This window comes from Numida meleagris, chromosome 2 (assembly GCF_002078875.1).
Source record: "Numida meleagris isolate 19003 breed g44 Domestic line chromosome 2, NumMel1.0, whole genome shotgun sequence".
NCBI lineage: Eukaryota > Metazoa > Chordata > Aves > Galliformes > Numididae > Numida > Numida meleagris.
In genome coordinates this window covers 97,196,222-97,221,280 of record NC_034410.1, presented here as the reverse complement: position 1 = coordinate 97,221,280, position 25,059 = coordinate 97,196,222, and the positions used below count along the sequence as shown (strand labels likewise).

The following is a 25,059-nucleotide window of genomic DNA, read 5'->3' as shown; positions in this document are numbered from 1 at the left end:
TGTTACCAGCAAGAAGAAAGAAGCATATCTCCTCTCCCTGACCATATGTGGAAGCTGGCCCACAGTAGGGTTATATTATCTCCCAGCCCAAACACCTGTTCATCTTATGCTTAATATGCAGAAGAGTGTTCTTGTACAGCAAGATTGCTTTGACTCATTTATCTGGCTGTGCTATTAATTTCAACACAGTTTTCCGTGATAACATCTGCGTGTTGCAGGGAAAATCATGCTCTGATTGCCTGTCAGTACAATATCGCTCATGTTTTGGCAATTTATTGCATCTCTAATGTGATCTTCTGACTTCCTAAAATATTGAAAAGTTTCCCGTAGGATGGGATCAACACTGCCATTGTACAACTCATGCTTGATAGCTTTATGAATCAGGAAGTACTTAAAAGACTTCAGAAGGGAAGCTATCTCTTGAAACTAGCAGTTACTATTCTACTGTTGTTATTTATTTGTCTGTCTCTACAGCTAAGAATCTAGATCTTGATTCCTACAGAAAATTATCGAAGTGATGTTAGAACCATTGTTTCTACATCATTTTGAGAGACAAAATTCTATCTGAGATTTCACCGTTAAATAAATGAATGAATGACTAAAAGAGTGTGACAACTGACAAGGTTCATTATTCAAGCATTTAATTTCCAGAACCATTAAATAAATACATAGATAAATAAATAAAAGGACATGACAGTGGAGAGGGTTTAGTGCTCAAATATCTTTCCAGAAGCATCTACCTGTGACCTCTCAACTTATGAAACCATAACTGTGCTGCTGTCCCCACTGTCTGCAGTAGGTCTGGCACTAGAGTGCCAGCCAATCACCTGCATGTGCCCTGTCAGAGTTGCAGGTGTGATTTGGGCTGTAAAAGGTTGCCAGGGGCTGCCCATCAGGTGGCAACAGCATGGCTGTTGCCAGCATGGGCCTTTTAAGGGATGAGATAAGGAGAGCCCAAAGATCCTGCTGCTCTGATGCTTGTGTGAGCAGAGGAAGGTCCTGCTGTGGTGGACCACTGGAAAAACTGGGTACCACATAAGGTGGAGGAGCAGAAGTAGCATCTGAGGTCTGGCTCCTGCTTGGTGGCAGCAGGGAGAGGGCCACAGGCTGACGTTTTTCCCTCTCTGCTGCTGCAGCACGGTCTGACAGGATTGGAGCAGCACCAGCTTGGGTGGTGGTGGCTTTCTTAGGGTGCTTGAATGGCAAGGGCCCAGTAAGTGCCACTCTCTGTGTACCTTCTTCCACTGCCAGTAGGCTCCTCTCTTGCATGGCAGCTGCTCTCTGCATGGCTTGGGCAGCCCATCTTTGATTCTGCAAAATATAAAAGAAAATAATCACAGGAATTTTATGCCCACATTTGGAAAAACAGTATATGCTGCAATACACCAAATAGTTGTGAAAGGGGAAAGATTGAAATCCCTAGGGCATTTACTCAGGGCAGAGAAAAGAATGTGATAGTTACTGAAATAAACAATAAACTCAGGTGTCAGTGAAGTACAAGATCAGAAGGTGCATGAAAGTGGGTTTTTGATGGAACACCAGATAGCAATTATAAGCCGTTATTAAGTAAGCTGAGAGAAGAAAGGAGAAAGGATGATGAGGCAATAAACAGGAAAGGCGAGTGAGTTCAAGAACGCTGTTTTGATTAAGATGGAAGAGCTTAAATTATGCTTGGGTTCGTAAAGAGCATAAACCAAAGAAGAGTGAGGGGTAAGGAGAAGACTGAAGATGAGTGAAGATAGTGGGCGTAAGAAACTGAAAGAAAGGATGAGATGAACTCATTAGGAACATGATCAAAAGTAGAAAACAAACGTTAGATTTGAAACTTGAGTGTCTACCCACAGGTGGAATAGCGTATTGAAGCCAAGTAAGGACTTTGAGTCCGGTGCGTTGTTTCTTTTTCCTGTTCCAACGTGGTGATCTTGAGTCACACGACACTGTTAGTGGTGAAAGAAAGGCACAGGCTCTGGCACAGTCACACTGTTGTCACCAACGTTTGGTGCTGGATCTTGGAAAGGTGTGAGCCTGCAGGGGACACAGCCATAGGAGCCTCTTGTGCTGTAAGCAGAATCTGTGCGCCAGGACACTCCTGTCAACAGGGCAGCCAGTTCTACCAGCACAAGTATCAAAGTGTGGAAACAGCTGGATCTAGTGATCCACAGAGGTGTCAAATTAGCCTGCCTGTTCCTAGCAGACTTAATTACTCTCAAAGATTTGGATATAAGACCGATGTAATTCCTGTGCTAGTAATTATTATCCATAGAGTCATGGAGGTACTTCTGAGAAGGTGTACATGTTGTGATTTGCATTATATGAAATAGACTCCTTCCCTAGGGACACACTTTGATGCAACGGAACGCTGATACGACATGGTGATGGCAAGAGCTACGCTAACAGAAGCGCTAAGTCCTGGAAGGACCGTCCAAGGCAAAAGATTAAAGGAGAAATGAAAAAAGAGATTCTGGTCTTCCAGAATGGGGACTATGCAAAAGCAAATTAAAAAAAACAAAAACCCAAACAAAGAAAAAATAGAAACAGAAATATTATTGAAATACATTATAACTGTTTGAATAAACAGGATAGTAACCAAGGATGGTAGAAACTTATTTGTGCCCTAAGATACCTGTCAGGGTGAGAAGCATTTGTTTTTAGACTAGATACTAGCACATTAGAAAGTCAGTGACCTAAAAGTCTAGGCAAAGTAAAAATATCCCTACAAAGTGCATAATAATAACTGCAAAATAGTAATTTGACTAGGAGTCAGATTCTGCTGGTAGAATTTTGCTGCCTCTAGGGAAGCAATGAAGATGTTGTCTCCTTTCGTGCACACATTCATTGTGTTAGGTTTATTTTGTTATGAGGTTTTTTTTTGTAACCTCAACCCCAAGAGGTTTAATGCATTTTAATTTCTTTTAAGTAGGTCACTGGCTTCCTTTTTTTGCACTGCCCTCATTCTAAGTCAATTTGTAGTCTAAATCTTTAGTTAGTCTCTTTAGAATAAAACAAACAAAAAAAAGCACTGCTGAAATTGAAAATCTACTTTAACAATTCTACTGTACTCCACTTTAACCTCACCCCCTCAAAACCCACCAGGCTGTTCTCAAGTTCTTGCCTTTCCTTCTGCTAGTCCTTCACAGATAAGGATTCAAGGAGGAAAGCATCTCAGAAAGATGAAAGTTGCATATGGCAGAATAGATTTTTTTCTTGAAGAGTACGGCAAGGCAAAGCAACCTGTTACTGAAGCTGTCATCATTTTGGTCAGACATGATCTTTGTGAAAAAAAACCAACAACCCTGAAACACACTGACTGTCAGGAGCTGACAGGAAAACAGCCTAAAACTCTATCCCATTATGTCCTTCCTGCTTTTATCTCCATTGAAAATTATAGCTGCCTTTCTTCCAACTCCCTAGAAGACCTGAAGAACTCGGTTATAAAACTAAACACAAAATGGCAAAAAAATAATTTGCCCAGTATGGGGCAGGGAGAGACTGCAGAGGGGCAGTGACAAGAATTACAATACATTCAGGCAGTAACTGTGAATGTGGGGGCTCATCTCTGCTTGACTAAAAGGCAGAGAGAGTCTATTCCTAATTTACTTTTTTCTTGGGATGCTATGGGCTGCAATTTCACTTGCATTTGCTTAGCACTCTAATCCCAGTCTATGAATCAAGGGTCATGCCATGGTGACTGCTGTGTTACCTGGAGCTTGTGGAAGCAAACAGAACATGCAGACTCCTGTCTCTGTCAGCACAAGATGTGAGATTCACAGGCACTGTGGGGAAAGACATAAATAAATAATAAATGAGCTAAATAATGAGGACTAGCTGTACCTAATTACAGTTCAAGCTGTCCTTTTGAATAAGGAAAGTTCAAAGCTGATGCTGAAAGATGTGGATCCCTTTTCTGAATGGTGTTTGAACTTCACAGATGTTTAACATGAGAAAGTCAGGAGATGCCAATGGAAGTCGAACCAGTTTTTCATAGTCGAAGAGAAAAGCAGTGTCTCTTAAAGCAATTTACTTATTTACACATCACAACATTCTTAAGTTTAAATTAATATTTAACCTGAATACAGAAGCAATGGAAAATATGAGATTGAATTGTGTAGGCTATTTGGAGGTTGTTATTCCTGATAGCTTTTGAATGCTCTACACATAGTCAGGAGAGACTCAGACAAATACAGGAGTGCAGGTTGTAGCCTGGGTGTTTAAGTATCTAATATCGTGTGTGAACACATTCAACTCCTCATCCCTTTCTATTAATAGTCTAATTGGGAATAATTTGTTCCCAGTACCCTTTCCATACTGCAGCCTGGGGCTTATGAATGCCTGATCTCTGAGAGCAGAGTTTCTCTCAGACTACAATAAAAGCGTGGTGCATGGACACAGCTCACAGACCAGTGGATTTCTTCTGACTGCCCAGTGCTCAGTGCATGTTTACCTCACATTTTCCTGCCTGTAAAATAAAGATAATAATTCCTAATCATGTGTGAAAAAACAATCTTTGGATAGCAAAGTCTTAGTTATATACCAACTATGATTATTTCATTCCCAGGACAAATAACTCTTTGGGCATATTTACATGATTGTTATGTATTTCTAACTAATGCGAGTAGCACAAATAAAGGTATAAAGTTCAAATTAAGATTCTTTTAAAACCTTAACTACATTTCCACTTTGATACGTAGTATGAAACGCACTTCTACATCAAGGTAAAGTTTAAACAGCTACAGCATATTGAAACAACTGCCTTTGCAATTTGCAGAAAGTATTAATGTAATCAATGGACATAAATGACTGCACAAAGCCTTTGAGCAAATACTAACACCATTAAGTCATCTTTCATCACCCCTTAAACTATCAGTTGAAGAATGTTTCAAATTACACGGTGGGCTTGCTCAAGAGTCCTTAGTAACACTGAAACTACATGTAGGAACAGAAGTATTGCGCAGGCACATTGTATACGGTGCAGTGTGTCATAAAAAGGACATTTTAAAACAAAATAAAACACTGTGTGTTGTTGCTAATCCTATGATATGCCACCTGTATACAGAACAGCCTGTATTATGAAGGAAGCCCACTTTGAATTTAAGCACAGATGTTATTATTTCAAAATATATCTTAAACTTTATGATATAAAAAGAAGTAACTGGCTGCACCACGTATCAGTATTTTGCTGAGTTTATGGCTTCACAGCTAGTGCAAATCTTCCTTACTCATGCAGAGTATAAAAGATGCAGGCATTTTACCCACATTAGGTACACAATACTTCTTGACCTTATTTTCATCATTTTTCTCCGTCGTTCGCTGGTATTGATACCATTTACTTTGTGTGAACTGTGAAGAGAGACGCAAGCTTATCATCTCTAGCAAACAAGCCATGGAAGAAAAGTGATCACGAACAAAGGAACTGAAATATATCAATGGGCCGTGAACGCTCATATCTTACAAACCAGTGAGCCAGGTCCTCAGATAAGGAAAATCACTTTAGTTCCTTCTCCTCCAGTGGAACTGTATCACTCTCCACCAGCACAGATATGGCCAGCTACCTGTGGCAGTGTCCCTTCTTTAGAAGTGTCTTTTCGGATGCTGTAACACATACTACACCTTCCAGGTTTTTTTGGAACAGTAAGAGTTATTGCTATCCTTCCTGGACAGCCTCCCCCTACAGCATTATTCTCTGGTGCTCGCTTCCAATTTGGTTCTTAATTGTTGTTCAGCACTGTGGCTAAGACATTGCATTTGTTGTAGAGTTGTTTCTTTTTTTTCATGTTCCACAATACTTCCCATTTGCGTTCCATTCTCTATCCTTCCACAGTCACCTCCCTAAAGAAAAATGTTCTGCTGAGTCACTTCCATGTAAAACCTCCTCACTACTCATGCAGTCATCTTTTGTTGGAAGAGCTCCTTATAACAAATAATAATAATAATTATTTAATAAATAGATGTTCTCATATTTACAGTTTTGAGGTGTATTAAATGAGCAGGCCGCTCATTGTTTGCCTTGCTTCTATTTTGCTTTTGGAAACGGGTCTTAGATCATATTCTGTAGTGCATATAAATTATTAATGAATCAAATCTAAACTATCACAAGGATAGCAGCGTTATTTTCATCTAAAGCACTGTTGGATATATATAAGCCAGATTTTTGCACAGTGTTGAAATGTGAGGCTTGCAATGCAGAGTGGTTTGTTTTCCAGTGTTTTTCGGTCTCCACTGTAGAATATGATCTCTTCTGTTTGCCCCCGAGTTTTCACACTTTCTAAAATAGAACACTGTACTGGTTACATATGTACCTACTAGTGTACAGTGCTGAGGTTTTAGAAAGATCTTAACAGCCTTTTCTTTTTCTATCTTTCTTTTTTTTTTCTTTTTTACATAGCTGGCAGTAGAGCTGACTGAAGGTTTTTTAATGTGGTTAGAAGTCTGTGATACCATTTGATGGTATTTACGTTCTCTCCGGATGACCTGTTTTCAGGAGAATCTCTTCAAATGGCTTGCTAACATTAACAGTCTCCACACTGCAAATTGCTTACTGTTAATGTCATTTAATATTGGAGCATTTATCACAAGATAGTTAAAATTTAATGTTTTCAAGGAAAATTGGTCAATACTACTTGCACTGCTATGGCTGGAAGCACTGCTTTTGAATGGCAGAAATTATACAGCAAACACCTGTACTTGAATAATGGTTTGAAGATTAATTAAAGCTGATTTGTTTATTTTTGTACCGCAGTATGCAGAGTAGTGTAATAGTCATTAAATATCCCTAACATGCCTCCATTTAAAACAAAAGCCTGATAGCAATTATTTGGCATAACGCATACGCTAATAAAGAAATTCAATGACATGGTAAATAATTATTTGATTGCAAGAATAATTATTTCATCTATATTTGCAGCAAATGATAGCATTCTCCATCTCTTCCCTCACAGTGCATGCAATCAGAGCTTGTGAGGCCGCGGGATGCAAGGCTACAGAAAGAGATGGTGTGGCCATTTCTCAGTGATCTGCGCACACCTGCCCTACTGGAGACACAGGAACAAGTACATCACCTGCTGAATTTCCAGACCCTTATCAAAACAGTAAACACAGGGAGTTTTGTTTCCCTGCACGCAGCTTCCCTTACTGACAGGTCATACTGGAAGAGGAGCTGTCTAACATAGCTGTGGTCCAGAAAAGACCCTCATGGGTATTACTGTCCATGTGAGTAGTAACACGGGCATGCTTTGTGGTAATGCATTAGGGACCAAGTGGACGGTGCTCGGCACTTCACTTCAGTGCATGTGCAGAATGCACAAAGCCAGAAGGCAAGTCTGCAGATGCCGGACTCCCCTTCAAGGTCATGCTGTTTCTCATTTATTTTTTTGGTATTTCCATCTGATAAACAAACCGAGTTTAAATGCTTCCAAATGCATTTGTTTCTATTCTATTGACACACTCATGAAGTCCAACTGAAAAACACATGCTGGGCTAATTCTTATAATTAATAAATGACTATGATCATATATTTACAATTTATATCGTACAAGTAAATGTTTATAAATTTATCTGCACAGGAACAGGCCCTGGTTCTAATTATACACAGCCTTCGCTATTCTTAGACTGTATGCCTAGGGCAGATTCTCAACAGGATCTAAAAATTTGGCTTAGCAACTGAATCTGTAATCTGTTCCTGAACATCGCTGCACTGTGATACTTGCTCTGTTTCAGCCTGTTTTTAAAGTGTTTGAAGAATTCAACTCAGGGTAAAAGATGAGCACAGAAATTAGGTTTATAAGTGACTGAGTAATCAGTGAAAACAAATCAATGAAAATATGAAATAACAGCAGCAGCAGTACTTAAATTACAAATGCTGATAGCAGGTCTCAGCTTTGACAAGTGAAGGAGCAGTAAGACACTGCAGTAAACCCAAATGTAAAAGGTAGTAATCTCACCAGACAGCTAGAACTGCATTCTAGCTGCTTTGTGCAAATGAAAAGTATTCTGTTAAACTGCATTAACAGTTGCCATATATATACATATATACATTTATGCCTATATGTCTGGGTCTTTTAGCAGGACAAACCTATAATGTAATGATTAAATGATTTTAATAAAATTCAGTCTGTTCTAGTGTAGCTTATCTTGCCTTTCTGAATGCTTACATGAAGTAAAAATGGTCATCCTACAGAAATAAGCACATGAAAAATAAGTTCATTAGCATTTTAGACAAAGGAAAACATCATAAAGAATGAATAGAGAGTGCTTGATACTCATATTGTCAAGTAGAGACTGCAATTTTTGTTAAAAGGAAATATATGTAGATAGATTTTCACTGGGCAAAGTATGAGGGAGTGAATTTAACAGGGCTGCATCACTGAGCACCACAGTACAGGACAGAATGGGGAGTGTAGGGGAGTTTCCTCCTCAGAGAGAAGGAGGATATAGAATCATAGAATCATCTAGCTTGGAAAAGACCTTCAAGATCATCAAGTCCAAGTGCCAACCTGCCGTACAGAGTCCCCACACTAAACCATGTCCCTTGGTGCCATGTCTACATGTCTCTTATATACCTCCAAAGATGGGGACTCCACTACTTAATTCGTATAAAATTTGAAGGCTCTGCCACTTTAACTACCAGAAAACTTTCATGTTTTCATTAGTAAAATCAAAACAATTCTTACTTTTCAAATAAAATCTAAATGTTTCTTTTTCTTTTTTTTTTTAAAGTGACCCAGAAGATCTTGTTTCAGAACCGTATCCAGAAGATCTTGTTTCAGAACTGTCTGTCCTTAGTCACTTCCTCTGAAGTCAGTGTTTCACTCTCTCTAGGGACAGAACTCTCCAGCCAGACTACATCTTCCATGACAGACCATATTTCCCCAGCACCTTGGCTGCAGTCCTTACAAGATTAACAATCTGGGTGGAGGGAGGAAGGATGGTGGAATCAGTATTTTCATTTTCAAGCTCAAGGTATTCATAAGTGATGTAAGCACATGCCATCTAATGTGACTACTTGATTTTCATCGTATCTACGGTGCTTAGCACATTCACAGAATGCTGTGTAGATATGATAACCTTTATGAACAAAGCAGAAATGGGATTTTTGAACATGTAGCTTGGCCATAACTCACATTAGTACTACTCAAAACACATAAATTGAGTGGTCTATCTTTGAAAACTATGCAACTGAAAATACACCTAACATTCAATGACCATAAATAATACATGTACCTTCATCACTATCACAAGCTTAAATAAGCACTTCAGAATATATGGTAAGAGACGTCAGCACATCGGCTGATGCTTGGCAAATCTACAGCTCTTGAGTACTCAGTGGTATAAAACACTTTCTTCTGAATTATTATTTGAAAAACGTGGATTTACTTTACAGTGAAAGGAATAAATCTGCTTTCCTCGCTTGAAGATCTGAACATTACAGGGTCTTCAATGTTTCTAACAACTTGTTTTAACCAAAGAAGAACCAGTTACTTCTTTTTTTTTTTTTTCAGTTCCAGAATTTCTACTGTATTATACTGCAAAATGAAAATGTTTATCACAGGCCAAGACAATAAAACGTTTAGTCTTGCTTTTTCTGACTGAGAGAGGTCAAAACATCACATATCCCAATCAGCCAAGCTGGGAAGCAAGAAAGTCAGAAGACCAAAAAACTTCATGAGAGATCCTGAAACACTCCCCTATTTTATTACAGATACTTGCTTCCAAAGGGATTTTTGTACCCACATTGATCTATGTCAGTGCTCTCAGGCATAGGGTTTGAGTTGTGGGTGGTGCTGTGTGGTGCCAGCAGTCGGACTTGATGGTCCTTGTGGGTCCCTTCCAACTCAGGGTACTCAGTGATTCTATGTCACAAGAGGTTGCAGTTCACAGAATACTCTCACTGAGATGTTGTGGTTTGCTTCTCTCATTTGACACAACTATTTCACATCCCAAAGGATATGACTTCCTCAATTACAGGAGCATCAGCCCAGATAACTTTAGTCCAGAACTGGCAATGACACCTGCTAGAGGAGCAAAGTGAGTTTTGGATGAGTTCGTGGCAAGCATGGGATTTACATTCACTGCTCCAGCAGGCTGGCACTGAATTCCTGGAAGCGTGCTACCATTCAACAAGACCTGGACAGACTAGAAAGTTGGGCAGGGAGGAACTTGATGAGGTTTAACAAGAGCAAGTGTAGAGTCTTGCACCTGGGGTGGAATAACCATATGCATCAGTACAGGATAGGGGATGACCTGCTGGAGAGGAGCTCTGCAGAGAAGGACCTGGGGATCCTGGCGGACAGCAGGTTGGCCATGAGTCAGCAGTGTGCCCTTGTGGCCAAGAAGGCCAATGCGTATCCCGGGGTGCATGAAAAAGAGCAGGGCCCAACTCTGCTCTGCCCTGGTGAGGCCACATTTAGACTACTGTGTCCAGTTCTGGGCTCTCCAAAAAAGACAGGGATCTCCTAGAAGGAGTCCAGCAGAGGGCCACAAAGATAACAAAGGGTGTAGAGTATCTCAAATAAGAGGAAAGGCTGAGAGACCCGGGCCTGTTCAGCCTGGGGAAAAGAAGTCTGAGAGCGGATCTGATAAATGTTTATAAATATCTAAAGGGAGGTGGGAGGCAAATGGGTGAGGCCAGGCTCTTCTCGGTGGTGTGCAGTGATAGGACAAGGAGTAATGGCCTAAAACTTCAACATGGGAAGTTCCATACAAACACACAGAAGAACTTATTTACGGTAAGGGTGACAAAGCACTGGAACAGGCTGCCCAGAGAGGTTGTGGAGTCTCCTTCCACGGAGATATTCAAGACCTATCTGGACGCCTACCTGAGTGACCTACTGTAGGGTAGCTGCTTTAGCAGGGGTTTGGACCCGGTGATCTCTTGAAGTCCCTTCCAACCCCTGCTATTCTGTGATTGTATGAAGTATTAACGTGGGACGGCTCTGTCACTGAACTCCGGTGATTATCAGCGCGAAACCCCGAGCACCTCCTACCCGCCTCCTTCGCACCCAGGCCCGCCCCGCAGCCGGAGGCCGCCGCGCCACGGCCGCAACGCACAGGCGCGCGCAGGCGGGTGGCGCTGGCGCATGCGCTGTGCCGCTCTCCTTGTGGCTGCGGGGAGGGCAGCGCAGGCCTCAAGGAGAGGGCCGGACTGGGCCGCGGGCCGCTGCTCCGATCGCTGCCGCTATGTTCCTCCGCGCTGCTGTGCGGGCTGCGGCCGCGCGCTCGGTAAGGGGCCTCGAGGTGCGGGAGGCCGCGGGCAGGGGTCTCGGCGCTGCCCTCGCAGGGGTGAGCAGTGGGCCCGGCCTCGGGGATGGAGCGCTCAGTGCGAGGGCTGTGCTCCGGGCCGTCGTCCCCTCCTCGGACTCGCTCTCGCTGTGCTCTCCTTGCGCTTGGAGGCTTTTGCCATGTCATCTGTGAGCGCTCAGGCTGATGCAGTTCACTTCATAAGGGACGCGGTTCAGTTTATAAAGATGTAAAGCGGGGAGCGTCCGGGAAGAGGCGGCACGCAGGAATGATCTGCAGCACAGAGTTATTTGTGGGTGCAGGAGTGCATTTTGGCCTCTGACAACAGCGGGAAGAGAATTGTTTGCCTGGCTGCTGCTTTCGGGCGAGCCAGAAATGGGGAGCAAAAAGGAGATGGGTGCGTACTGCCAAGTACCAGTAAGGCTGCATAGTACATCCACACACCATGGAAGGAGGGATTGTGTGACCGGGAAGACCGCTGCCACCGCATGGCAGGTGGGACTACGACGGTTACGTTGCTTTTACAGCAGAGCAGGGCCTGTGGTTGCCTGGTAGCTAGGTTTTGATTACCTCTGTGCCTCTGTTTTTGACAGCTGGATGCTGATCCACTTGAGATCCAGTACATTTGTACAGTAACAGGAATGAAACAGCTAAGGAGAGTTGGTTTTTGTGTGTGTGTTTAGTTCTCCTAATATAAAAGCTCTCAAAATCATTCTTGAATTCAGTATAAATGTAAAATTGATATAAGGGGAAATTTATTATAAAATGTTTGCTTAGGACAAGGTAATATCGTAAAGTGATTTTAGTAGTACTAGCCAGAATCTAGCATTCTTGATCTGTTTCAGTATGACAGATCCAGGGAGAGATTATGAAAAATAGGTGAACGTGACTTGCATGTGGATCTTCATTCTTTTTGTATTTAAGGTGCTTAATTTTGTGTGTCTTCTTTTGTCTGATGTCACTGTTCAGTCTGCTAAGAGCTGAAGGAACATGTCAGTGAGAAAAACCTCAGTGCTGCTGGTACCTTTGACAGATTTTTGGTGCACCTATGATACAGAGTAACAAACTGGAAAAATCTTCATAAAATGTTTGATGAGGATTTGTATTCAAACTGGTAGAACATTTACCAGTTTGAAGTTAGATCCTTTAAATTCTCTTGACACACCTCGATCATTTCAAGCAATGTAGTAGGTATGCTCCCTTGCAGTACAGTAGAGCTCATCGTATTCTCCTCAACTTGATTTGAATTGATTAGAGATGGCAAAATAATTAATGGCTTACAAATAAAATGGAACTCAAACTGGTTCTGAAAACAGATACACAAATTATAGACTATTAATACCATCAACTTTGTTTTGTTTGTAGATTAGACAAATCCGATACTTCCATAAAACACCAGCATGCAATTCCAGTGGAGGAGCCTTATTTGTGGTAAGTCATTTTCTGCCTTACTGGAAAGGGAATGTGTAACAAGAGGTTGGGATATGCTTTTTTAATCCTCCTAAAGGTTTCTGATGGGTGGAACCTGAAGCCTGCAGGAATTTAAAAAGAAACGTTTTTATTAGAATTGTGATACATTATCAGAAGGTTGTATTGTAGCTTTTGGCATCGTGTTTCTTATTTTATGCAGTGAAAACTTCTGTAATAGTGATACTAGCAGCATTTGTATGTGATCGCATATTTGTATAATGTTTGATCTTGTTTAAACATATCACAAAACAGTTCTTGTTTCCTTTTTTTTTTTTTAAATAGAAATTCATTTACTTTGTAACTTAACACTCCTTAACTTTTTGTGGGCCCAATTTCCTGGCTTCTGCAGTTTGCCACAGAATTACCCACAGGTCCATGTCCAGCCACTTTAAGGAGCTGTTGAAAAATGCAGTTGTTGTTCATGCTCCATGACATACAATAAGTTGAGTGGTGATTCATAATTGAGGCTATTAGACATTACTGTTATACATGCAAACAGTAATAGTGATTGCAGAAATAAAAAGTGCACGTATACAAATATGTATCACAGAATGTCAGGGATTGGAAAGGACCTCAAAAGATGATCTAGTCCAATCCCCCTGCTGGAGCAGGAACAGCTAGGTTAGGTCACTCAGGAACATGCCCAGGTAGGTTTTGAATGTCTCCAGAGAAGGAGACTCCACAGCCTCTCTGGGCAGCCCATTCCAGTGTTCTGTTACCCTTACTGTGAAGTTTTTTCTCATATTTATATGGAACCTCCTGTGTTCCAGCTTGCACCCACTGCCCCTTGTCCTATCATTGGATGTCACTGAGAAGAGCCTGGCTCCATCCTCCTGACACTCACCCTTTACATATTTATAAACATTAATGAGGTCACTCTCAGTCTTCTCTTCTCCAAGCTAAAGAGACCCAGCTCCCTCAGCCTTTCCTCGTAAGGGAGATGCTCCACTCCCTTAATCATCTTTGTGGCTCTGCGCTGGACTCTCTGAAGCAGTTCCCTGTCCTCCTTGAACTGAGGGGCCTAGAACAGGACACAGTATTCCAGATGCAGTCTCACCAGGCAAAGGAGAGGGGGAGGAAAACCTCTCTCAACCTACTAACCACACCCCTTCTAATACACCCCAGGATGCCATTGGCATTTTTGGCCATCAGGGCACAGTGCTGGCTCATGGTCATCCTGCTGTCCACCAGGACCCCCAGGTCCCTTTCCCCTATGCTGCTCTCCAGCAGGTCAGTCCCCAACCTGTACTGGTACCTGAGGTTGTTCTTGCCCAGATGCAAGACTCCACACTTGCTCGTTATGTTTCATTACATTTTTCCCTGCCCAACTTCCAGCCTGTCTGGGTGTTGCTGGAAAACCCTGTAAAGCAGGTACGTTGTGCATCTACCTCTGAGGAGAACCTGAAGCATCTCTGAGAGGAGTGTTCTGTCCCATTCTGCTGCATTCAGAGCTGTATCTAGAATTCAGTTCAACAGCTGTTCAAAAGTTCAAATTTAGCGTTTTTCCACTGTTTGTTGGAAATCAGCACTGTCCTAGAGAATCAACTTCTTTGTTGGAAGCAGGTGTTCAGTGTTTTTGGATGGATTTTTTTTGTGTGTCTTTCTGCAGCTGTCTCCACAGCTTTCTCTTTGGATGAAGTTTATGAGATTACAGTACATGCTTCGTATGCTTTTCCAGAACCCAGAACAGGCACTGGTAATTTATGGAGTGAGAGCTGATACTCAGGAAATACAGAAAACATGAGTGTAGGCTGACAAGTTAGGAAACCTAAAGAGTAGTCTGAGGTGGGTGAAGACAAGCGAAAGGTGTCTTTGGCACACTAATGGGTGTTGGTGTCTGGAATATGACGCTAGATGGCTTTGTAAATTCTTCAGCTTTTTGCAAGATTTATCTTACTGTGTAAATGATCTGCTGGAGGGAGGAGCATGGAAATAGCAAAAGGGAGGTAGAAAAGTTTTATGCTTTAGTTAGCTTATGATTTGTAACTTTTATTTAATATTATCTTCCACTCTTTTTATTTTTATTCCCCACCAGATTTTTTTTTCTAGAATAGCGTAGAAAATTGTTTGTGGGGTGATGGACTTGTTTGTCTTTATAATGGCATATTTGTTCTCTTATGAAGTAAAAGGCTATGGGAGGAAGATAGTTGCATGTCATTCTGTGTCAGTGTAGTTGTTTGCCGTAACTACAACTAAAATCTTTACAGCAATTTTCAGTGCAAATTTCAGATGTAATTGAACACAACAAATTTCAAGGGTATCTCCTGGACTGTTTTTTTCCCAGATTTTCGGGAGGAGGGAGCAACAAAAATATCTTATTTTCTAGAATATCAAAAGAAGATCATAGACTTCTGGGACTGCTGGACTAGACGACAACCTACATGTAGATCAGATTGCTTAGAACCCAGTCCTGCCTGACCTTGGATGTCTCCAGGGATGGGGCATCCACCACCTCTCTGGGCAACCTGTTCCAGTGCCTCACCACACTTACTGTAGTATGGTCAAGCTATACTTGGAGTGAAAACATGGCGTGTGACACTTGAGGAAACTAGGAAGTATAAGAAGACAATCAAAAAAATGTCTGGATAGAGTTTGGCCTTGGTTTTCAGCAAATAGCTGTAGTTAGTAGAGACGTAATTGTTTGTACTTTCATGTGTAGAGGAGGAAAATTTAATATAGTTTTCTTTTTTTTGAGCATTTCTCATATGAGTAAGGGCTTAGAGAGCTGGAACTGTTGGATGCATCTCACTGTATGTAAATACCTGACAAAAGAGCGTAAGGAAGATGGAGCCATGCTCTTTTAGTGGCACACAGGAGCTTCCCTCTGAACACCAGGAGTGCTTCTGTGCAGTGTGGGTGGTGGAGCACTGGCACAGGCAGCTCACAGGCTATGATGTCTCCTCCTTAGAGATCTTCATAAGCTGCCTGGATGTGGGCTTGCTCTGGGTAGCCCTGCTGGAGGGGGGGTTGGGCCCTGCCAGCTGCAGCTCTTCTGGATTCAACGTAGCGTATGTGTTATTAAGTCTGAGTTCGTTCTTTGCAATCTGTATCCTAAAAAAGACTGGAAAGTACCCTTATAATTTTGGAGCTAATCAGCTTGTGGAAGTCATCATGTCACTTGAATAAACGGAAGACAAGGAAACAGGAATAGACAAATTTGTAACAGCTCAGTAGATCTAGAACTATTAAGTTCTAGCAGACTGTTCACAGCAGTGAATTAGGTGAAGTCCATTTTGGAAACTGGAGAGCAGAAAGCTGTGACATTTTATTTAGTTTTCACCTGTGCAACCTGACAGTTGTGGCAGCCTGTAGATTCAAATATCAAGCCTTTATTGTACTTACTCATATGTAGGGTATTTAAGGGACATCAGTTTAGAAATGATGCACGTGAAATAAGCGTTCTAGACAATGAGAGGAGGGTTTAAATAATCAAGTACACTTACCTGCTAAAGAAATTGAGTTTAAGTATAAATATGACTGGCAAGTAACTATGGAAGGCAAAACAGCAGCCTGAAATAAAACGGGCGTGCGGATTTGAAAAGGAAAAGTTAAGTTATGGAAGAACTTCTCATGAATCATGGATTATCTGTGCAGCTAAGACCTAGAGCAGATCTGTAAGGGAAAGAAATTACGAGTTGGAGGAAAAAACAGACTGGAAGTACTCTGCATCAGTCTCTTTTTTAAGAACTTCCATTGAAGCTGGTAGAAAACCCTCACCGACATATGATGATACATATGATGAGTCAAATCCTTTATTTTGAGCGGTCAGTCTAAAATAGTGGCAACCATCTTCCTAAAAGTTGTTTTATGTTATCTTCTAGGCAACACGAACAGTACATTCATACTTCGTAAAAGCTTACAGTGTTCATAGTGAATCAGTTATTGTTTGGTAATTCCTGTTATTAAGGGAAGCCATTCTAGATAGAGAAGTACGTACTGAGTGCAGTTTTTGTAAGGCTCCCAGCTGCAAAAGGGATACCTGTTCTCAAACTGACAGAGGCAGCAGTACTGTTCGCTCGGGCGTATGGACAGGATAAGCCAGGGGAATTAATCACTAGAACACCAGATATAATTGGAAGATGGGGCTGGGGTTTTTTTATGTTAAGATTTCTAAGTCCAGGAGTAGCTACGAACCATATAAATTCTGAGTGCTGACAAATCTTTTCACGTTGCCAGTTTCTTGCAGTGTTCAATCTTTCATGAAATCCTTCAGTTCTTAATAATAATAATAAAAAAAATGGTGTGGAAGTTGTAAATATCACTCTGGGTTGTGAGAATTAAAGTGAAAGTTAAAGTAAGTTTCTTTCTCCTAAATAAATTTATTTGAAGGCTTTAATTATTAGTTGATTATAAATTACTTCTAGTTTTAAACCTTGAGTGTAGGTTGTGTTTTTCTGCACATTTTCCATTTAATTTGAAACGTTCTCAATTTGAAAATAGCAACGTTTAGAATTAAACTCAGCTATGACTATGTAAAGGATACCATAATGAGCTACTTTGTGTTCTGCACAAGCTTTTCCAGGGGGTAGGGATCAGAACTAAAATTTTAGTGTAGCAAAATGTCATTTTCTTCAAGACTTCCAAATTTGTATTTTCTGAACGTACACATTGGAACTAATTTGATGTTTTTTAAGAAGACCACCTCAGAAGTAATACAATAAAATACCATATTTTGGAAATAGGGGTTGAAAGTTCTGTTTCTTCCATTCTGAATCAGAAATCTATCTAAATTGTTGAAATCCACTAAAATTTTTAAAGCGTATAAAGATCTTACTAGTATAGCCTTGAACGTGCAACCATTTTATTTCTTTAGCAAGCTACTTGATAATTTTAAAAGTGTTTTTATTTTGTCTCTCATGGGTAAAGAAAAATACCTTATTATTGCTCATTAAGGTGTTAGCTAGAGGACTCTTAAATCTACCTGTGATGAGTTTGAAGACAATTGCCAAAGTACATCAACTGTTACGAAAGTCTATTTTGAAAATAACACCATTTTCCTGAAGAAATAATTACTTGAATGGGAAATAACAGGAATAAGTTACTATTTTTTTTTAAGAGTGATGAAGTAATTATGAATGCTTCTGATGACTTTCTAAGAGATGGTTAGTCATTTATGATTGAGTACTACTAACTTTTTATCTGGAATGTATCAAATGAGTTTTATTGAAGTAACTGCACTGTAACTGTCTAATAAAATAATTTGCAATGGTAAATCTGTCCTGAATAACTTCCTGACAACGCTATTTTTTTTTCTTCTTGTGAAGCACAGAGATAGTCCTGAGAATAATCCAGATACCCCCTTTGAGTTCACAGCTGAAAACAAGAAGGTATGCAGACAAAAAAACCCACAAAAACATAAATATGCAAACCTTGTGTTATCACAAAGCTTATCACTGATGTTTTTTTTCATCTCTAAAAAGCGAATAGAAGCAATCATAGGCAACTACCCAGAGGGACACAAGTCTGCAGCTGTCATGGCAGTACTAGATCTGGCCCAAAGACAGCATGGATGGTTGCCCATATCGGCTATGAACAAGGTATTTAGTGCTGAATTATCTTTCAAGCATAAAATATGGCTTCTAATAGTAGAATATAAGTGTTTGTTTTTTTCTAATTGAAGCATACTAATGCAGGAATTTACACTTGGCACAGAATTGTGAGAATTCCCTATGAGACTACATTAAAAAAAAAAGTAGAAGAGAAAATAATGTATGAAACTCTTGCGTCTTGTTTACATGATACTACCTCACTGCTAGAAACTGTGACAGTAAATAGCAAGAAATAAGTAATACAGTTTTTCTACTTGTACAAATTAATCTCTCATTTTGTGTTACGTTTGACGTTCAGACAACATAAGCTAAAAGAGGATTGTGATTGTTACAGAAGTTACTGAGCATGAGTAAAGTACACATATAAATGGGGAAATTGTCTGCCACTGTTCCTAAAGATAGGATAAAGCTTCAAATCTGCATCAATACTGAATGGGATAAGACTTCTTGTTTGTTGAGAGTGGTATTGTGTTTGAATGATCTTTTAAGCAAGGCTTGAAAGCAACCAAATATTTTCTATGGCTTGTTACTTGCCTGCTATAGGTACTGGAATACACAACAGCTATGCTTTTGAAAATGCAGTCAGTTCTCAACCTTAGCAGTCTGCCAGGGTTCCAGGTTGATAAAGGAAGCTTGCACCAGAACTGGCTCACGGAGGTAGTGCATCGCTCTGTATTTATTAGCTGTGATGCAGTGGTGTTTTTAGGGCCAGGCCCGGTATTGTCACAGTACCCAAGACAGCCTGCTGTCTCTGAATTAAGTGAGCATAGTAGCGCCTCTATGTGTTTCCTTTGATAAAAAGCTGAAGTGGGTTAGTGTGGGCAGATTCATATGAGTTCATTCATTCATACAGCAAGAGTGCAAGCACAGTACAAGCTGGAACTCGCAATGAAAGCTGGAATCCAGCTGACTCCTTGAAACTAGCCTGTGTATGATGCTGGAGGAGGATTCACCTGAGTTCCTCGCTGCTAATCCTTGGCTTAATGGAGCTTGTGCTCAAACAAGGTTGACTCCAATCAGAGTAACTCAGGTGTTTTTTTTTTTTTTTTTTTTTAGCACTTAGTTGTGCTTTCATACACATCCTCTTTTTTTCTATTTACCTGGAGTACCTGAGCCTCTGTTACTGCAGATACAGGTGACTTGACTGAAATGATTTCATAAATGTCTTATTGATGCCCTCTGAGAATTCAATAGTGTCCATTTTCCCCTTACTATAGGTTGCAGAAATTTTAGAAATGCCTCCCATGAGAGTGTATGAAGTAGCAACCTTCTATACAATGTATAATCGTAAACCTGTTGGGAAGTACCACATCCAGGTCTGCACTACCACACCTTGTATGCTGCGAGACTCTGATAGCATTTTAGAAGCCATTAAGAAGAAACTTGGTATGATACATATTTGCAATATCCTTCTTTATATACACATATATATTTTTACAGTGGTTTAATGATGCGTTGTTTTCTAACTGAAGTAGAAGTCTTCATATGGTGGGGACAGTGCAAAAACATTTAACATTTAGAGTGAAATTATTGTAGAATAAGCACTTAAACACATTTTGAAAATGAAGAATAAATGCCAAGTCCAGATACTTCAGTACACTAGAACAAATAAGACCATTGTCAAGAGTGTCAGTGGTCTTAAAGTGGTTTAAAGGCAATTTGCCAGGAAATGAATTATTCTAATATGACTCTTGGACTGAGAATTAAGCCCCATCCGATATACAGAAAGAGACTCGGAACACTATGTCACTTATGTGCAAAATAAGATTTTTAAGGTACATGCTATATGAAACTTACTTAAGTTGAAAAAAAACCCATAAATAAGGTGCTGTGAACGTAATTTATAAATTTCTAATGAGAAAAGTCAGTTGAGAGTTTTGCATCATATAAGATGTAAGGAGAACTCATGAGTTTTTGTGTGTTTTTTCTTTCTCATTGAATGGTTATGAGGAGAAGAGACGGTAAGGTCAGCAACTAACAACTTTTCCCATTCTGTACAGTCAGAAGCTATGCTGACATTTCATAAGAACCCCTGTGTTAAGAGCTGCAGAACAGTTGCTTATAAGCTTACTCCTCTTATGTTCTGGTGTCTGGAAAAGGCATCTTTAGATTAAATTTGTCTTGGTTAATTGCTGCAAAAATTGTTTAATTTTAATTGAAACTTGGTTTGAAAAATCAAAGGAAGGGCAATTGCTTCCTGTAATTAAGGTCATTTGTGTAGTTCTTACTGAGACGCAGTCACTACCATTTACTAGCTTTTGCCCCTTTCTTATAATGATGGAGGAAATTTGCATCTCGGTGTTCAGCTTTCCACAGACTATTTTAGCGAGCTCAGATTCAGATGTTATTTTTGGTAACCTGCCCTCTGGCGAAGTCTGTGTCTTTATTGGTGATATCACTAGGACAGTAACACGTCATGGAAGCTAAGCGTGCGTACAGAGTTGTTCAGGAAATAAGATTTTGTGTAAGAACTTGGAAGTTGTTTATGAATTTGTACCGACAGTCTTAATGCTTGCATCTTGGTTAATTTGGGGATCCAGTAATGAATATGAACACATTTAATATCAACATATGAAAGCTCTATTTTCCTTATTTTTCCATTCTGTTGTATTGATTCTTAAAAATGTTCCTGAGTAGAGCTGTTCTGTTTTTCAGAACTATCATTTTATGGTTATTTTTCAATAAAACAAACCTGTAAGTCTGATCTTGGAAACGTGTCCAAAGACTGACTTCATAGTTTGTTAGACTCCTTAGTTTAACAGAAATCTTTCAGACTCGTCTAAGAGGATTTAACTGTATAAATGCTGTGGTGGTGGCCAAAGTGCAAGTAATGAGAAAATTATGAAGGAATTAATAATGAATATTTTAATGTTGTTCCATACCCGTTACTAAACCTAGTATTACTTTTTTTAGGTATTAAAGTTGGTGAAACAACACCTGATAAACTCTTCACATTGATAGAAGTGGAATGCTTAGGTGCTTGTGTAAATGCACCAATGGTACAAATAAATGACAACTATTACGTAAGTACTGTTTCTTTTTTAAGAGACTAAAATTCTTTGGTAGGCTCTCCCTATTTTCACTCTTTTTGAATCTGAATTTTGTTCAGTTATTTCAAATTCCTATTGGCAGGGACAGCTTTTAACTTAGAATCTTTTACTTTCTTGGCTTCTTCCAAGAATGCTTCATCTGTATGATAATGTATTGATGCCTCCTGGTTCCTGTATGAACACACTGATGCTTCTGTTCTTGTAATGAAATGATGAGATCATGGATATTCTTGTGGAAGTGGTGTTCTGGCATACCTGTACAGTAGAATGAGCATTCTTGCAGGTGGCTTTCAGACTGAGAATGAATGGTTTTTTTCCCTTTTGGATTTTTTAAGCAGCTGTATATCATAGCCTCGTACTGTAGTTTTCAAATTGTAATTTATCTCATTCACTCAGCAAGTTAGTAACGTGCATCATCTGCTAAAAAGTCAGCTTGCTTTAATTATGACCTGTTTTTGTATCTCCATATAGCAGCATGAAACTAACTCCCCTAAAACATATAGATTCAGCAAGATTTGGCGTGTTTTTTGCTGTAGGTTTTGTTTCAGGTGGAGATATTGGGGTTTTTTTGTTGTTGTTTTGGTCATTTGAAGTAATGCAGACAGTTCATACTCTTGATGCACAGCCAGCCTGCTTTTGTCATTAGGTACTATTATAACGGAAAGGAAGAAAAAAAATAGTTCAGCATAAGGTTGTATCGACTCTGTGGAGAAAGTCCGAAAAGCATTAGATTTGGTGGTATACAGCAAAATGTTATTTTCTGTTGTTCTTTTTTCTGATGCAAAGAAAAACTTTCAATCAGTCACATTTTTAAAGGCTTTCCAAGAATGGTTAGTTAACAAAAGTCCAAGGTACCATTAAGCAGAATGTTCAGAGCTAAGATTATGGAACATTAGCATTAATAAATGATTATTAAAGCTCCAAAACATAGTGCTTGAAAGCATACAATTTCTACTGACAGGCGCTTGGGCAGTCAGTTGGTTTTTAGTATCCTGAAGTATGAAGCTTATTGTTAGTACACAGCACGGATTCTACATGTTACCAGTACACTTAATGATAGGGAATGGCAATCCATGTCTAACTCATGGCATGATATCTTAACACTGATTTTGGTATTTCATTTTCTTAAGCATGAGGTTGTCACATCGTGTGTGTCCTTTCTCCCGTTTAAGAGCTACTTGGTTCTGCTGAATGCTAGCGTAAATGTTGAAGTTGTATCATTTCTCTTCTTCAGAATCTCTCCTTAGGTGTACCACTACAGAAGTTTTGATCCTCTTCAGAATATCTTCCTTATCTATATAAAGAATTGTAAGAGGCAGTAATTTTTTTTACTCCCTAGCTTAAGAATAGAAATCACTGAAATCCTATATTATTATCTAGAAAGTTTCTTTACAATACTCATTAGCTAGAAGTGATTACTTATGCTGAAGAATTCCAAGCTGCGTTAGAAGATACGTATTCTTGCATTTCTCAAATACCAGCCATACACAGTACTATTTAATTACCAAGTGATGGAAAGCAAATTCGGATTTTTCTTTTCTCAAGTGCTTCCTTTATTTGCATTCGTAAAGAGTGAAGTAATGGCCATACCTTATTCTGGGCATCTGTTTGAAGCCAGTGCCAAGCTTTTCATAGATCTTCATTTGGAAGTCCTTCCTTATCAGCTACTTCTTCAAAGCTTTGTGTAGTAGTTTTGGATGACATATCACTGATACTGTTCACAGTGATGGTTTTTCCTCCACAATTTCCGGTGTATGTACGGGTTATGTATTTGCAGAGAACAAAAGCCATGCTTTCTAATAGCTTCATCATTTCTGAGCAGAGATGAACACTGGGAGTACTGTTACGACGCGGCAAGTCTTTTCATAGGCTATCACTGAATTTGTGGTTAGGTCAGTGTGTTCTTTCCAGTATGTTAGCAAAAGCTTTGGCATAGTAGGAAAAAGGGAACATGATAGTAAGAGTAAAATGGAATTCAAGTATTTTTCGTTTCAGATACTGTCTTGACTTACACAACGATGTGTGAGGTTTAATTTATTTTATTATTTATTTTTAATAGTGGCCTACCTCTAAATCTGGAATTTTTAAATAGGTATGTGGTAAGTTTAGAATGGTCTGCTGGAAAGTATGGTCTGGCTTAACACTATTTTTGAACTGTAGACTTCTGAATTATGTCCCACTTGGATGCCATCAGACCAAAGGAATTTATGCACTGAATAAATACAGCATTTAAATAAGAGTGATTTATTTTATTTTTTCTCTTGTACTCCACCCTTTTTTTTTTTTTGTCGCAGCCAATGCTAGTTTGCAGTATGTGCAACAACATGCATATAATGGGTAGCCAAAGATCCAGCTCACTAATATACTGAGGAAGCCAAAATCTCAGGCGCATGTTATAGTAGATGACCATGGTGAACAGTTAGTTTTAATGTAATTTCTGCAACTGTACATAATAACAATATTGAAATTTATATTTTATGCTGTTTTAGTTTTCCTAATTCTTCAATCCAGTACATATATGTTAATAGACAGGAGCAAAATTACCTATGGTAGGATCTCAACTATGAGAGCCACTAATCTGATGAACTGTAAATGCTGAAATTAATGCAGTTAACAAATTTGCTGACCTTTTGTCTTCTTTTTGTTTTTTTTTTTCTTTTACAGGAAGATTTGACACCCAAAGATATTGAAGACATAATTGATGAGCTAAAGGCTGGCAAAGTTCCCAAACCAGGCCCAAGGTACACCATATTTGTATAACAATGGCCAACTACCTCAAGGCTTCTCCTCTTGAGAAAGAAAACTAAACTCCTGTTAAAGCTATTTGCCTTTGCAGTTCTTTTTGACTTAGAATATGTAGAAAGAACAGTGAACAGACAAATGTCTTGTTCCTGATGACAGACTACAGGATAATCCAATGGGAAAACATCAGTTCTGACTTGTCTTACTACCTAATAGGTGAATGGCATCACTTCCTGTTTTTGTTTTGTGGGGGTTTTTTTTTGTTTTTTTTTTTTTGCCTAGATCATGCAAATCAACAAATACCAGCAAGATCTGAAATTTGTGAAAGGCTTATTTTTGAACTTTACATACTTTACATATTTATATTTCCTGTTGCCCTGTGTTAGTCCAAATACATAGATATATGAATGGCAGAATTAATTAGCACCATTTGACTTGGGTGTCTTTTCTATTCATATTGTTCCTATTATTTCTTTTTGAGTATGAGGACAATCTTCAAGTTACGGTTTCTGAATACAGGGATGCATCTTCAACAAAAATATGACTGATACAATTTGATTTTGCCTTTGGTGTTACTGGGCTCAGCATCACTTTTGTGCATATCTATAAATAAATAAAAACCCTATTGTGCATTTTATTTGCGAAGCTATTTGGCACTACTTGAATTTGAAAGCCTTTTGATTTAAGGGTGGTATCCCACGTTTCTGAAGGATGAATGACAGAATGAAGGACAAATGAAAAAACCCGCTTCAGCCTTAAGCTATTTTGTAACTATAATCACTATCCAGTGATTAAACAGTATCCAAATACCAGTAATGAATGAATACAGTATAATAGAATACCAGTACTGCTGTTTTTCAGGAGTGGACGTTTTTCTTGTGAGCCAGCTGGTGGCCTAACATCTCTGACTGAACCACCCAAAGGACCAGGTTTTGGAGTTCGAGCTGACCTCTAAGGAATTTTGTAATATATGTTAAAAACTGTCTGAAAATAAAGTAATTTTAATCTCAGTAAAA

At 39.4% G+C, this 25,059-nt stretch overlaps 2 protein-coding genes across 2 annotated transcripts; one reads left to right on the top strand and one right to left on the bottom strand.

Annotated features, from left to right (window-relative positions):
- On the bottom strand, positions 650 to 11,074 carry LOC110393494. The gene is made up of 4 exons (XM_021386392.1): positions 10,980 to 11,074; positions 10,812 to 10,834; positions 3,701 to 3,773; positions 650 to 1,311 (listed from the first exon to the last, which is right to left on the bottom strand). The coding sequence occupies exons 1-4, from the start codon at positions 11,072 to 11,074 to the stop codon at positions 756 to 758; spliced, it is 747 nt and encodes a 248-aa protein (XP_021242067.1). The 3' UTR covers positions 650 to 755.
- NDUFV2 (NADH:ubiquinone oxidoreductase core subunit V2) lies at positions 11,039 to 25,059 on the top strand. The gene is made up of 8 exons (XM_021387222.1): positions 11,039 to 11,214; positions 12,598 to 12,663; positions 17,967 to 18,029; positions 18,123 to 18,239; positions 19,469 to 19,637; positions 21,165 to 21,274; positions 23,966 to 24,042; positions 24,905 to 25,059. The coding sequence occupies exons 1-8, from the start codon at positions 11,173 to 11,175 to the stop codon at positions 24,996 to 24,998; spliced, it is 738 nt and encodes a 245-aa protein (XP_021242897.1). The 5' UTR covers positions 11,039 to 11,172; the 3' UTR covers positions 24,999 to 25,059.

Bases quoted from the DNA above. Each gene is read 5' to 3' on its own strand.
- LOC110393494 (XM_021386392.1), bottom strand. From the start codon at position 11,074: ATGCGCCAGCGCCACCCGCCTGCGCGCGCCTGTGCGTTGCGGCCGTGG. The intron at 3,774-10,811 runs GTAGGCGTCCAG...CTTTCCCCACAG, and splicing joins CCCTACAGTAGGTCACTCAG to TGCCTGTGAATCTCACATCT. The intron at 1,312-3,700 runs GTAACACAGCAG...TATATTTTGCAG, and splicing joins TTTGCTTCCACAAGCTCCAG to AATCAAAGATGGGCTGCCCA.
- NDUFV2 (XM_021387222.1), top strand. From the start codon at position 11,173: ATGTTCCTCCGCGCTGCTGTGCGGGCTGCGGCCGCGCGCTCG. The intron at 12,664-17,966 runs GTAAGTCATTTT...CTTCTTGTGAAG, and splicing joins GTGGAGGAGCCTTATTTGTG to CACAGAGATAGTCCTGAGAA. The intron at 21,275-23,965 runs GTAAGTACTGTT...TTTCTTTTACAG, and splicing joins AAATAAATGACAACTATTAC to GAAGATTTGACACCCAAAGA.